Source organism: Chaetodon auriga, chromosome 14 (assembly GCF_051107435.1).
Source record: "Chaetodon auriga isolate fChaAug3 chromosome 14, fChaAug3.hap1, whole genome shotgun sequence".
Classification (NCBI taxonomy): domain Eukaryota; kingdom Metazoa; phylum Chordata; class Actinopteri; order Chaetodontiformes; family Chaetodontidae; genus Chaetodon; species Chaetodon auriga.
This window is the reverse complement of record NC_135087.1, coordinates 11599867-11614132: the sequence shown is the minus strand read 5'-3', so window position 1 is coordinate 11614132 and position 14266 is coordinate 11599867. Positions and strand designations below refer to the sequence as shown.

The 14266-nt window shown below is 42.7% G+C and overlaps 1 protein-coding gene across 1 annotated transcript in view; it reads right to left on the bottom strand.

Annotated features, from left to right (window-relative positions):
- Positions 1–14266, bottom strand: part of dcdc2c (doublecortin domain containing 2C) — a 31964-nt gene that overhangs the window by 11094 nt on the left and 6604 nt on the right. Inside the window, exons 8-10 of the mRNA XM_076749080.1 lie at positions 12963–13063; positions 12326–12454; positions 9447–9516 (exon numbers count right to left, since the gene is read on the bottom strand). Coding sequence (XP_076605195.1) covers positions 9447–9516; positions 12326–12454; positions 12963–13063 — 300 coding nt within the window. The remainder of the gene's footprint in view (positions 1–9446; positions 9517–12325; positions 12455–12962; positions 13064–14266) is intronic.

Below are 14266 nucleotides of genomic sequence, written 5' to 3'. Positions count from 1 at the left end.
CAAAGCATACACAGTCCTGACGAAGTACAACAGATGAGTTTTTTGTCTCTTTAAGCTTAATAAATAACACCAAAAACATTTATTGGGTTGTTACCTCTTTAGTTTTGAATATTTCATGTTAGCGAGAAAAACTTCTCAAGGCCCTTTAACCGATAATTAAAGTAGTTGTTAATTGTTGACGTTCAGGGGGAGCGTTGCACAGTCTGTCACTTGAACCTTGAACAACGCCGGATCTATTTCACCTGAACTTCCGCTAAAATGCATCAAATATTTCCTGACATTGCACCCCTCCATCACAAACAAGCATTTTGATGGCTAGCCTGCAACCAGTTCCCTTGATTGTAACTGCAGAGATGCGTTGATGACGAGAGTATCTGGGTGTTCAAGAGCTCTTCGGGGGTCTACAGGAGGATAAATCACTCCAGCAGCAATTAGACTTCCCTGAGTGCTTCCTACATACCTGTAACTCCACAGGCACAGCAGGCCTGGGGTCAAGGATCATGACGGTTATACACTGAACAAGATGAATGGCAGTGAAACAGTATATTCATGTGCCACCCTCTTACACATAAGAGTGCTAAGAGCTCAATAATCTTGGAGTGTCACCCTGTTCTAAACCGGTTCTAGTATACGTGCACTTCCAAGGGTTGGAGTATTATAACTCCTCACTTTATGATACGGAAATTTCTGCTTTCCCTGTGCGCCAACTGAGAGCTAAGGCCTGTAGGTGTGTACGTTAATTTTAAAATGCAGAGCAGAACCAGCCAAGGATAGAAAATCTGGCTTGTAAGCTGTAGGGCTACCATCAACGAACAGCTGTATCACTGTCACGGACACAACACAAAGCAATAAGGGACCGCGGAGAGAGCAGTGCATTAAAACATGAATACATGGGGAGATATATGGACGCTAATGAAAGAATATTTCATCACCATCGAGGGTTTATAAAAGGCCCACCACTCTGCCCACCGCGATCCACTAATCTGGATGTAGAGGATTTGCACAGAGTAAGATGGACAAGGGAAATTAAGGCAGGCACATTTTACCAGATCATATTGCCATGATTTGTTAATAAAATGCAAAGCGACAGGCTAGATGTGAGACAGCGACTGAAGCGCAGCCGCGATTTAGACTTAATCCGTCATTATCCTGCCTTTGAAGTGACCTCGCTGTATATGTTCCCACTGTGACCCAGAAGCATACTCGCAGCGTCTTCATTAGCCAAGATGAAACACACTTTGATGTCCCCCCCTGTCCACACAGACATACAGATACACATACAAACACACACACGCAGGAGTCCTACATGCTCACACATCACAGATATCCTTATCACCGACTACGCTGAGGCATGGAAAAACATTATGGTTTTTAATCAATTATGGCTCTCACCTTTGGGGCAGCACATTCATTACATATGATAGGAGCAGCTAAGAGACAATATTCCAATTGCGTGCTGAGATTGAAATGAAAGAAATTGTATGGTTAGAGGGTAGACAAAGACCGCAATTTAGCACAGCAGAACATCCCTGGCTGGATTTACATACGTGCACACGGAAGACTTACACTGCATGTGATTTCACTGATATAATTTATGTGTGCCCAGTGATTTATCATCCTTAGATCAGTGAACAGAAATCAAGCACAGATCTCCTAAAGACTTCCACACATGCTGCCAGTAAATGATAGGTGTTGTAAAAGTTTATCATGGCAATGAAATGGAACAAATCAATCAAAAAGGCACTGGTTGCCGTCATGCAAAATGGTGCCCAATAATAGTTATCACGCAAGGGGTGAACACATGTAGAACATGCATGCAGCAACACTGGTCTTGTGAAAAAAACAATGAGAATACTTGCATATTATAATCTGTCAAAGTGGAAGTATTAAACAGGAAGTGTCATACAGTTAATCTGACTGTTCAAATGTATTGATGATTAGCTCTACAGGCGTCTTCCACACACAGCTGTCCAGCAAGCTAAACAGACGAAACAACAGCAGAGATACACTGATTTTTAAGTTGTTCACTGAATCCACAAAACAGCCAAATGCAGATGGGAATTTAAAATACCATCAGGCAGCGTTAGCATTGGAAATTCAACTGGCAATTAACATACCAGGTTGTTAGTATGTATGTATCTTCTGTTTGGCTGCAACAACAAGATATATTTACCACTGAGTGAAGAGCACAGGGAAGTGAATACCTGGTAATTATGACCTGCACATGTTTTATTTCCTGACTTTAGGTCTGAATTAAACATCTGACAGAAACATAATTGATTTGGGGGAACTGAGGACTTCAAGGGATATATTCATGTGTCCTCAAACAATGAAAGCGACATTTCTTGGCCACCACTGGAGGAAACTGAAATGGGACAAACCGGATTGGTTTATTATAATTAAACGTGGTCTTCAACTCTGGACTTCAGAGGATCAAGCCCATGAACTTGAAACTGTTGTCTGGGCTCAAGCTGCTCATCTTTGAGGACTATGTTCCTGAGCGCATGTAGTAATATCCTTTATACAGTTGTGTTACAAAGTGGTGAACCTCGCTCCATCCTCGCTCGTGAACGCCTGAGTCTTTCCAGGATGACCCTTTCATACCCAATTGTGATACTATCACCTGTTACCAATCAACCTGTTTACCTATGGAATGTTCCAAACAGGTGTTTTTGGATCATTCCACAACTTTCCCAGTCTTTAGTTGCTCCTGTCCCAATTTGTTTGAACTGTTTTGCTGCATCAAATTCAGAATAAGCAGATGTTTACAAAAATCAATGAAGCTAATGAGGTAAAAAATTAAATATATTGTCTTTGTGCTGTTTTCAGTATGTCAAAAATTATTAGCAAATTATCACATTCTGTTTTATTTATGTTTTACACAGGATCTCAACTTTTTTGGTCCAGGCAGCACTAAGTACAGTCCAGAAATACAACTCTCCACCTTTTACTGGCTGCGGTGTCAACTCCTCTGGTACCCAGCAGTAAGTATGCATGTTACTTTGGAAATATACTGAAGGGATCTCAACGTATCCACAAGTATATGTCAACAAAATTAAATACTCACTATGTAAATTAATGTATGTTGAAGCTTTCCTATAAAAGAAAATCTGTGATCCTTTAAGAAAGAGCCCATCTGTGTCTTTGGCACACAGTCTGCTGGAGTCTACTCCCTTACAAAAAAGGTGTGAGCACCCATGCGGTTGCTGCACAACACACGTTTGCTGCACGGTGTGGAAGTAGAGTGCTTTCCCCAGGCAATGGCCCGTCAGGCCAGACAAGGAGGCCGGGTGTTAAAGCGTGAGCCGGGTACACAGAGTAACAACAGGGCCATCTGCCCTGGGAATGCACACATCCATCTTACTATGGACAGCCAGTCTGGGAACAGATAAAGGAAAACGAGGGAGGGGGGCAAGAGAGAAAGAGAGGGAGAGAGGAAGTAAGAAAAGGAAGCAGTAGGGGAGAAACGGAAAAACAAATTTGTACGTGTGTGTGTGCATGATGTTAGTGGTGGAGGGAGTGCGAAGGAGTGAAGACAAGGTGAGAGGAGAGCGAGGGGAGCGGTTGGTGTAACAGTAATCTAGACCGGTGGCACCATCTGCAAATTGTGAAGGCTGAACAAATTACACAAACACAATATGCATTTTTTTTTTTCTCTCATACAGCTGCGATCATTTAAAAGTCTGCAGGGGACACTGAACAAATAATAGCAGGCAGTCAATGAAAAGCTGAAAAGGGACTAAATGAACGAGGCAACTCAAATTTTAAAGCTCCATTTTGACGATTTTACTCCAGATAAAAGCACAGTTGTGAGAATGCTGTTTTCAATTCAACAATCACACATTTGTTCCTAATTCATTATGTATTTTGGAAAAACAGATTGCTTTTATTCCATCAAGCATGACATCAGGAAGGTCAGTTGAGAGGACAGCAGTAAGTCTCGGCTCCCACCGTCATCCCTGCTTCATAACCATCTGGATATGACTCCAAACACTGCAGTCAGCAATCTGGGTGCAGTGATATCATCTCGCATTCTCCATTTGTTTTTATTTTTAGACCATTTCCTCATCACTGTATAATCAGTATATATGGCCCCACTGATACAGCACTCTTTCCCCACTCTCTCTCACTCTCTGACTCCACATTACCTTATCACACTGAGAGCTTTTAGCTGTGCTTCCAGCCATTAGCTTCAGACAGTGGGTAGCTATCAGGCTGGAACAGAGAGAGAGAGAGAGAGAGAGAGAGAGAGAGAGAGAGAGAGAGAGAGAGAGAGAGAGAGGGGGAGAGAGAGGGAGAGAGAGAGGGAGGGAGAGAGACAGCCTCCTGGTGGCTGTGGATGATGTCAGTGGTGAAAAAGGTCTTTTTATAACACCACCTGTCCATCTTGTGTGCGAGGAGGCTCAATAGAGGTCTCAAGGCATGTGGAGCCTCCGTAGAAATGACCTTCGACAATTTTCATTCCACTCGCACAACACGCGTTCACGCGCTCTTTCGTCCTATTCAGCCTGTGACTGGAGTGTCCTCTAGAACTTCTGCAACAGCCATTGCGTGCCCTTGAGCAAGGCACCGAACCTCGAGAGCACACGACCTGCCTAACAGCTTGTCATGCTCATGATACATCTAAAGAATTTCTCTAGATGTTTGCTGCAAAGATGTGAAACTGCACTATAATCCAGCATTTAGAATCACTGCGACTCCATCACAGGGATAGAACAGAATTAGTATCACGCCCATTATGTCCAGACAACTTTGTGAAGCAAACCTGCAACGCTTAACTTCAAGCCACCTTTCAGTGCAGAACAGCTGATTTAACATCACACGGAGAACAATTGTTGAGCTGCTTACTGAAGCGTTTGAGCTGGTCGGAGTGCCCGCCGTGTGAGGGGACTGACGTGTTATTGACAGATGGCCAGGCTCCGGCCTTCCTCCACGGGACACTTTAAAACCAAACAACTACTGGATACACCAAGGTGATCCTCACATCAATATCAATCAATTATTCACATATTTATGCTGCCTCGCAAAAAGCAGCCTGACTGCATTTCACGAGTGCTAGACCGATATGCATTTTGCAGGAGGGGAATGGAGGGAGCCCAGCTATTACCCCGTGTTTGATCCTACAGTTGTGGTGAACTAACTTTGCGCACTGTGACAGCGTGACATAGAACTGCGATTAAGTGGGTCAATGGTTCTTATTGTCTGCATTACAGCCATTAGCTTTTATGGAAGAATACATCATGTGCGCCAGTTCTATATTTGAAGCAACATGCAGAAAAGCCTGTTTTATTCATCTGCAAATTTCTTTCCGACACAAAACCGAGGTCAAGCCTTAAACTTCTCTGCATACTAAGTGCACTTGAACTGAATACATAACTATGGAAGAATATTTTTGTGTGGGCGCTTCAGTTATAGTACATGCTGGAGAGGAAGAGAAGCGATAGTACTGTAGTTATACAAGCAGCTGTGTCTAGTGGCTCTGGCAGTACTTGAGGGAGATCTGGTTTATTATTCCTTGTTTAGTTGGCCTCTCTGGACTTTTTCCTTGAAGTGCTTCATATGAAGTATAAAGCAAATCACTACCACACTGTGTTTAGTATAAGGTGCCTTGGTAAGCTTGAGCACATACCATCACAAGCTTCTCTTTCTCCGCTTCCCTCCGTCATGTCACGCAGAAGTATTAAAGCTGCACCCCGAGGTCAACAGCAACGGCCCTCGTTCTACCCATCGCTGTGCCCTTGTGTTCTTCATAGCCACCACAATGAGAGGCAGTGATTCATTCTTTTGATCCACTCCAATATCATTAAGTTATTAGTTGATTTCAGTGGATTTAATCAGCATAGTAATTCCTCTCCATGGGAAGATAAGTCTCTCTCAAGAGCAGTTACGCCGTCCACTACGCCTGCTGATTAGACACAAGCCCCCAAAATAATTCATCAGAAAACTGCAAAAAATAATTTATCAAAAGTGCTTCTCACAAAGCCCGCTCAGGACCTTTGCTTCTTAATAATTAAACTCCGCAATTAGGCATCTTACCATGCACTCAGTGTGAGGCTCCATGTAATATTCATAACCATACATAATTATGCAATATATTCACTGAAATAAGAGGCCATATATTCACGGTGGGGCTGTCAAGAGGCAAGACATTTTTATTTGGTTTATAACACTGTTTCATCTTATACATGAGCAGCTGGCTTCTGGAGAAGGAAGAGAAGGAGGACGTCTGGTCCTTAGCAGTCTGACACTGTATGCTATGGTTCTGGCTCTTACAGGAAAGAGAAAGAGAGGAAGAGAGAGGGAAGTGGGAGAGAGAGATAGGCTCTGAGTGGTGATGCTCTCACCATGGGAGCAACTAATATCAAAGTGTATCTGCTGGACACAACAAAGACATACCTTCATGGTATCACAGGCTGACCGCACTCAACACAAGATGCAGAAAGAAAGAAGAGGCATTAAATTAAAATGGAGTTGAGACGGGGTGCTGTCTCGGGATGTATTGTATGATAAATTATACATAATGCTCAATCCAGCACGGTACAGAACTATAGAAAAAATAGTCCCGAAGCCCTTGATGGTGCCTGAAGCAAATAAGCAACAGCAGCGGTCTACAGTGGACACACTGTGGACAAGGTTGGCTTTCATCTTGAGACGCAGTTCAAAGCTACGGGCTACGCACAGAACAAACTGGCAATCAAAGCTAATGTGTAACTGGGTAGTGGTGCACTTCACAGAGCCTGTCGTCTCGAGTGCAGAGGAGATCACACGCAGGCGCCTCTCTCACATCACCACGGCTGATTTTCGACACGCGGTCGTTGGAACTTATTATTTTGCACCATGTAAATGTGAAAAAAAAAAAGGGGGCAACTTATTGCTGTTGGGAGCGGCCGCCTTTTGAAGGCCTTTCATGACATGTATATGATGAATGAGAAGAAAAGCATACATTTTCCTCCAACTTTACTGTAGTTAACAAAGGCTCTCACTCTCCCTCAGCTGAAGCCATCCCCAAGGCTATCATTTGCACTTTGCCTGAATAAAAAAATCAAATATATGTTCTGTATCATAAGACGTATTGTAGTGGACTAACAGCCATAGAACATGATTATGAGCATTTATTATCCACACCAAGCGTCTATAGCGCTCACAAGTTGTTATAATTTGTTACAGTAACATAGAACATGCTGTATCCCCAAACGGTTGACAAGGCATGCTGTGCTCTATATGGAGCCGTGCTACACTCTGCATTATGTTTTATGCATTTGAGATGACAAGTTTAACCAATGAGACATTTAATTGCGTTATTTGTAGTGTGCATACCTTTTGAATGAATGTCTTGCAGGTCAAAGCAGTGATTGTTAATCCTGAAATGTTTCTGTTAAAAAAAAAAAAAAAGACAGGATAAAAAGCATTGTTAATATATAAACATTCAAGAGTCAGCCTTCCTTCTTACTCTTTGTGGTAAACAAAACCAGCGTGTTTTTCTGTCCCCGTCACATGCTGCACGGCCAAACAATGACCTTTTCGGATACGACACAGTTTTACTGTCGGTATAATACAGATGTGATTAACATAAATAAGACTTAAAGTCAAATAGGCGTAAAGGTCGTCACTCAGGACTAGTCTCAGGTCCGCGAGGTGATTTACAGCAACTTAATTTGACTGTGTGGAGTAATTTATCTGTGACAGAGCAAGCCATGCAACTCTCTGCATGTCGTGCGCACATACAGGCGACAATATGCCATGACTGCACACATCTCATATCTACCCAATCAGTCAAGATGCTTTACAACTTCTGTCAGAGGCCCTAACAGTTCTCATAAATTACAGGGCCATTGTACGTGGTGCCAATAACTTTTGAAGGAGAATCTCAGCTAAACTGAACCCAGTAGTATCTCTCGCTTTCATATGTGGAAGTCAAGATGGAATACCGCTGGTAAAGTATATGAAGGAGGCACAGCAGGTGCTTTGATGGTAGATTTGCTTTTAGAAAAAGGCCTCCTATTTTCCTTCAGCTGATCCTTCCAAGGATAAAAACTGGCCCAGTTATTGACATTTTGATGCAAAGCAGGTGGCAGGCGGGCTTGATTCTGTTAGAGATCACTTGCATTTCCCTTCACATCACACTTCCCTCCACTATGGCTCGGAGTCTCCTGTTAAGCTTTGCATCTGTGTCATCTGCAGATCCACTGTGACAGCTAGGGAATATGAGGCATGAATGATGCAGAACCATTCATAAACAGCAACAACAATATAATGTGATAGGGACAGAAAAATGAGTACGTGGGTCTGGAGTCTGCAAGCAATAATGTGCTGTGATTTATTTCAAACGCCCCCTGCAGTGTCCATTGATATTCTGCAGGGAAATCATAGCCAGTAGTGGAGTGTACAAGTCTGCATCTCGACCTCTAGTACCATCAATATGAGGATAATTGAAAGAGAATACATGTGTATACGTACAAATCAGCAAACCATGCACGTGAGCATGAGAGAAGCATTTGCTGTGAACTGCTGTCTGTTAAGATTCTCTCTGCGCATAACTGCCTATACATTTCTGTGTAATTGTGGACTTTCATGAAAGCATGGATGACATGTAAGGGAGCCTGCTGTTAGCACAGGATGCTGCGATTTTCCTAATGTCACACTGACCGAGCGAACCTCAGATTGAAGGGCAGACGGTGATAACCACGTGCAGAGATTCACACCCCGTTCCCGTTTAGACACCTTTGGAATTTTCACTTGGAACAACTGAAGACGCTGGGAAATCGCTGAATGGGCCGCACTGCCAAAGACTATGTTTTGTTGGCAATTAGAATGAAATTGCTTGAACTAGCTGAAAGGCACATTCCCCCAACAAGGGAGAATGTCAAGTTTACATCACGGCTTTGATTTGGGTTTTAACACTATGTCACCCCAGTCCCCCCAATAATCAACCGTGCAGAGCATTTATTTTGTGTTTTTTCAGATGTGTTCTTCTCTAGATCAATCAAATCAAAGTCAGGCCATGGAATTCTACTTAGAATAAGAAGTCATGGAGGGAAAAAAAAGGATTTTCATAGCAACAAGGTACGTATCCTTCTCATTCTGTCTGAGTGCTTCCAAATTAGAAACGACATGGGAAATATAAAGAGCGGTGAATAATCCCAGGCTCTCAGCATGGCACACCTTGATGTGCAGGTGCCTTTAATACTAGAATAAGTCATCTGAGATTGGGGAGGCAAAAAAACCCACTCAACCAGATGGTCTCCATAAAGCATGGCGTAAAGCTCTCCCAGATGTTGAGAGGTGGTTGCGGATCCGGTGACATGCAATGTGAGGGAGGAACTGGTAATGCAGAGTGTATTAGTGGTCTCTTTATGGGTGCATTAGGTGCTGTGGAGGGGAACGCGGGGGCCGCCGACACTGCTGCCAGTGAGCTACTACCGGGCTTTATGCTTTGATGAACCTACCCTTGAAAAACCGGGACATCCGTGACCGCATTCTGCAAAGCCTGGAAGACACCTCCCTCTCTTTAGCCTCCTGGAAAACATAAATCAGTTTCTCATATCATCATCTCGTCATATTCAATGCATATGCAGCTCTAATCGGTAAATCTGTCAGCTTTCTCCCCTTTTAGTGATATATCAGATTCGTAATACTCTCCCACATATGCAGTAAATCTCTGACAAAGCCTATGTTTCTTAAAATTCAAAGACGGGGTTTACTTGACAACAGACACAGAGTGTGGAGCAGCAGTTCAGTTTCGGATGTCTCTGTACTGAAAGCTTCAGTGCATTCCAAAGTGTCATCTCTCTCCTTACCACTGAACAGCAGCCCAGACAGGAAGCCAGAATAAATTTCCCCAGTTCATTGTCCCCGCTGAGGACTAGCAGAACATCTCCGTCTGATTAATGGCTGTACACTGTCTAATGAACAGTAATTGAATGGTATAATGCAGTAGGTCCTTAAAAGCCCAGAGGAGTCGTCTTCCTCTGCCTAGCTCTGGAAATGCAAGGCGGTGACATTGTCTAGAGTTGATTATAGTTGACCTTGCATGGGGAGAATAAGGCCTTTGAAATGGCTAACCCAAGCTTCGGGGAATAGGAGCAAGGGAAAAACAACTGGAAAGACAAATGAAATGGACTCGCATTGGAAAAGGAAAGGGATGGATCAATGCGGCGGTCAATAACGATTCGATTCTTTATCACAAAATTCTTACGAAGAGGAAGACAATTGATCAAACATCCCTAGTCGTATTGGCATTTCTAACAATATTAATTAAGAAAAAATGCTTAGCTGACTGGTTGATAAATCAGCCAATATTGTTAAATCAAAACAAATGATAGTTGTAAACACAATACCACACCACTGAGTACAGACCTACCCTTGTCCACGTTTCCTCAAAGTGTATGACATCTACAACATAGACAGCCCCCCCCCACGAAATCAATCAGCTCCTTAACAGAGTGCACTCTAAAGGAAAACCCAACCTTCAGAAAGCCCAACAAAAGTCAGTCAAGTGATTATAAGAAAAGCTTTGATAAATGTGCATCAGGCTCCAGCCCGCCATCCTCTGCTCTCTGCCACTGAGATAGCCTGCCTTCACTCCCAGCGGACATCTCCACTTGGCAGAGATGCTGAATCTCGTTATTCTTTATTTGGCCTGGACCACACAGGTCAATATCGCACGCACGCAACTCCCTCACCGGTGTACTGTCTCTAAATGTATTCACTATTTAAATTCAATGCAATAAATCATTTAAAGCTTCGGCTGAAAATGTAATCATGTAATTGAATTTGGTCATCAATATCTACTATATACGTGCACGTATACAGAGTACTGGGGGCATTTCATGAGCACATGTGAGCGCAGGAGTGGGAGGAAATCTGTCCGAACTCAGCTCAGAGTATGAGTCATAGCAGCGCGGTTATCCCTCATTATTATTCACAGCCCTCTAAATGATGAGGTTGCCGACATCAAGACAGCGACAGCCTGTTCGGCCTCAAAGGGAAAAGAGGAGAGTACGCATGACTGATGACTTTAAGTTAGGAGAGTCTCACCTGCATCATTATCTCCAGTCTGATGACAACCTTTAGAAATGGAACTGAAATGCTTGATAAAACATGAATAAACATAAAACTAAGTTGCTGCGCAGCAAAATGTTGGTGGGGTACAATCTGGATAATACCGCCGTACGTTGAACTCAACAACCTGAGTCCTGATCCTTCTCCTCATGTCAGTCTTCATTAGCTGACAAATCAAAAACTGCTTGGTGAGATGGTTATTGCAAAAAGTAGCTGAGTCTGTACCAGGGATTATTATTATTATTTTCCATTATCTAATGGTCTTTCCCTGCAATCCATAGCCAATCTGAATCAGCAACATTCACGTATGACTCAAAGCGATAAGTAATGAATTAAGCTATTGATGAGGTCTTTAGCCAGGGTCATAACTGGCCCCCAGAAGTCAATAATTACCCCGATAAGAATATCTTTATTGCAAAAGTGCATACGGCAGCAAAATCATCACCACACCAAAACATTCCCCTATGGTGTAATTGCCACTGCTTGAAATTATAGTTTTCATTAAAACAAAATGTTCAAGGTTATTGATTGCTTAAATAAGACTCAATATCTTCTCATTTCAAAGCCGAATGAAATTGCTTGGAATAGTAATATCACCCAACTATTGTGTGCATTCATCACAGCTACACTGCTTCATACTGCCGTCCCTCGAGGATTATTAGAGCAAAATAAGTGTATTTAAATGAGTGTAATTTCGAACCACAGATCCATGCAGAAACATCTGTACACACATCTCAGGCCCACTTCATCACTGTGAACGTACACAATAACCGGAGCAAAGGACAGACATCAAATACAACCACACACTGTGGATGGGGCCCAACTCTAATCATGAATGCACACTTGGGTGTATTGTCTAAGCTTGGTGTTGTGATACATACAGTATCTGTGGCTACAGCTAACCTCTATAAACTACACAGAGTTGTAAATGGGGCTCAGGTGTCTCCAGTACCAGCACTGTGCCCTGAACCTTTTCACTGCCCTGAAGAAAGGCTGCACCGGTAAGTGCACAGTACACAATAGAGAGAGAACCATGGAGACAGAAAAACAAGGTTATACACACACACACAAAAGTATAGTTGCTGCAAGCAGGTCTATGTGACGTTCTTGTAATTATAGAAATGGTGATTACCATAATTGCTGGTTAGACCATTTTTATGTGACCTAATCCAAATGCAAATGAAAAAACTGGACATGATAATAAAGTAAAAATGAACTAAACACGAAATAGTAACTACATGAAACTCATAATAAGGGTACTTACATCCTTCCTGAAACCTGCAGACAAAGACCTCTGCAGACACAAGCCGTCTGAATCATGGAGGGAGGCCTTGCAGGGACTCGCACAACAACTCCCATCCTCACACTCCTCGTCAACTATGTTGGCCTCAACCTGCAGGGAGGGAGAAAACAAGATCCCCCTTGGCTTACACTGTACTGTACTGCTGTATTGATTTTGCTAAATATTTATATATTTATGCAACTTGTTCTACTGAGCATTCATTCTGTGCTGAAAAGATGTTATGCTGTACTAGAGATATATTCTCTTCTCTTCTTGAGGCTAAAAGGTAAAGCTTAATGGGGGGAAATGGGGATGCTATAGCTGTAGACGCGTTTCCATCTAAACCATACAGTTTCTATCAGATGTTGTGATGTTCATAGGCTTTTATACTTCTGTTTGTCTTCACTGACAACAGGTTCTAAAATTATGAGAACTATGAGAGGAGAAGCGTATATTTAAGTTAAATGGCGTCTCCCCTTTTGGCACACGTTTACCTACTGTGATGTTCATAACAGTGTTTTTAAACTGGAATCAATTCTTACTTCCTGTCAGATAAACAGGACCAAGCTTTTCAAAGATCTCATCGGCTGGCAGTGCTGTTTGGGGGTCATGCTTTTACCTGATCAATTGGCAGGTCCACCTTCAGCTGGCGGTCCTCCTGCACCTCCGCCGCTCCTGCCATCTCGCTTCTTTTGTTTTGTGCATTGAACACGCTGCCCTCTGAGAAAAGTGATTAATCACAATTACCTCATCTGCTGGCAGTCACCATCTCATTCTTCTGCACACTCATTCTCCCTCTCTCCCTGGACCCCTCCATCCCTCACTGCCCTCCTGTCTGCTCCCTTTGCTTTTCCTGTTCAACTTCGCCAGAGATCAATGTTGCTGTCAAGTCATTTATTTATTTAGAGCGGTCCCAGAGACGAAAGGGCCACAGAAAGCCACAGCTGCCCTGCCACAAATATGGTCAGCCAGCATGAACTTTCAGTCCAGGGTTAGTTCCTGACAGTGACAGGTTGCTCCTGACGCATGCGGGGAATTGCTTATACGGCAACGTCACATTCTTTTTCCTTGTAAACAAAGTCCTTTTTGTCTGCGGCTACTGATCTGACACAGGGCGGAATGTGAATAATTGAAAACATTATTGAGCTAGAATCTACTTCAATAGCCTTAAGTAATTTCATTTAAATAATAAATATCAAAGGATGGTGGATTAATTAGTAATAACACAAAAGGAACAATGTATAGAAAAACGTATATGTTTAATAGGTTTAGCGCAAAGAGGCAATTATGAAGCTACAAAACAGCTAGACTTTATTATATTACATTACATACATTATATTTTTCTGCTGGATCGCTTTCTAGACATACTCTCATAAAACGATGGAAGGAATCTGTTGCCAAAAGCGCCGATCATGTACCAGATGATGCTTGTGAACACTACTCGAGCTATTTCCTGTATGAAGGGTCTTGAGAGGTGATTTAGTTGCAAATAGGACTCATGAATTTCATCTTTTCAAACTCTGGGACCTTTGGTAATGTGTTCTGTGGGAGGAACCATACTATAGGTATGATCAAGTGCCCAAAATGTGGCCAGGTAACCGCACTCTCGCCTAGCTTCAAAAAACAGCATCATCACTAAGCCCAGCAACATCACTTCTATTGAATCATGTCAGCTATCCTGGTTGCAACACATGAAAGGATGGCAGGTTTCAAACTGTGACAATTAGCTCATCTATGCTACATATCGAGTGAGGATAAGTCTTTCAAGTTGAGTATTAATGTGCGCAGATGGTAAAACAAACAACCATGAAACGACAACTACTGAATAACTGGAAAGAAGACGCGAGCGCACAATAACTGTGTATTAATGACAGACAGAGTATCACTTTTAAACAGCGCGACTGCCGCTGTGCTCAAACCCAT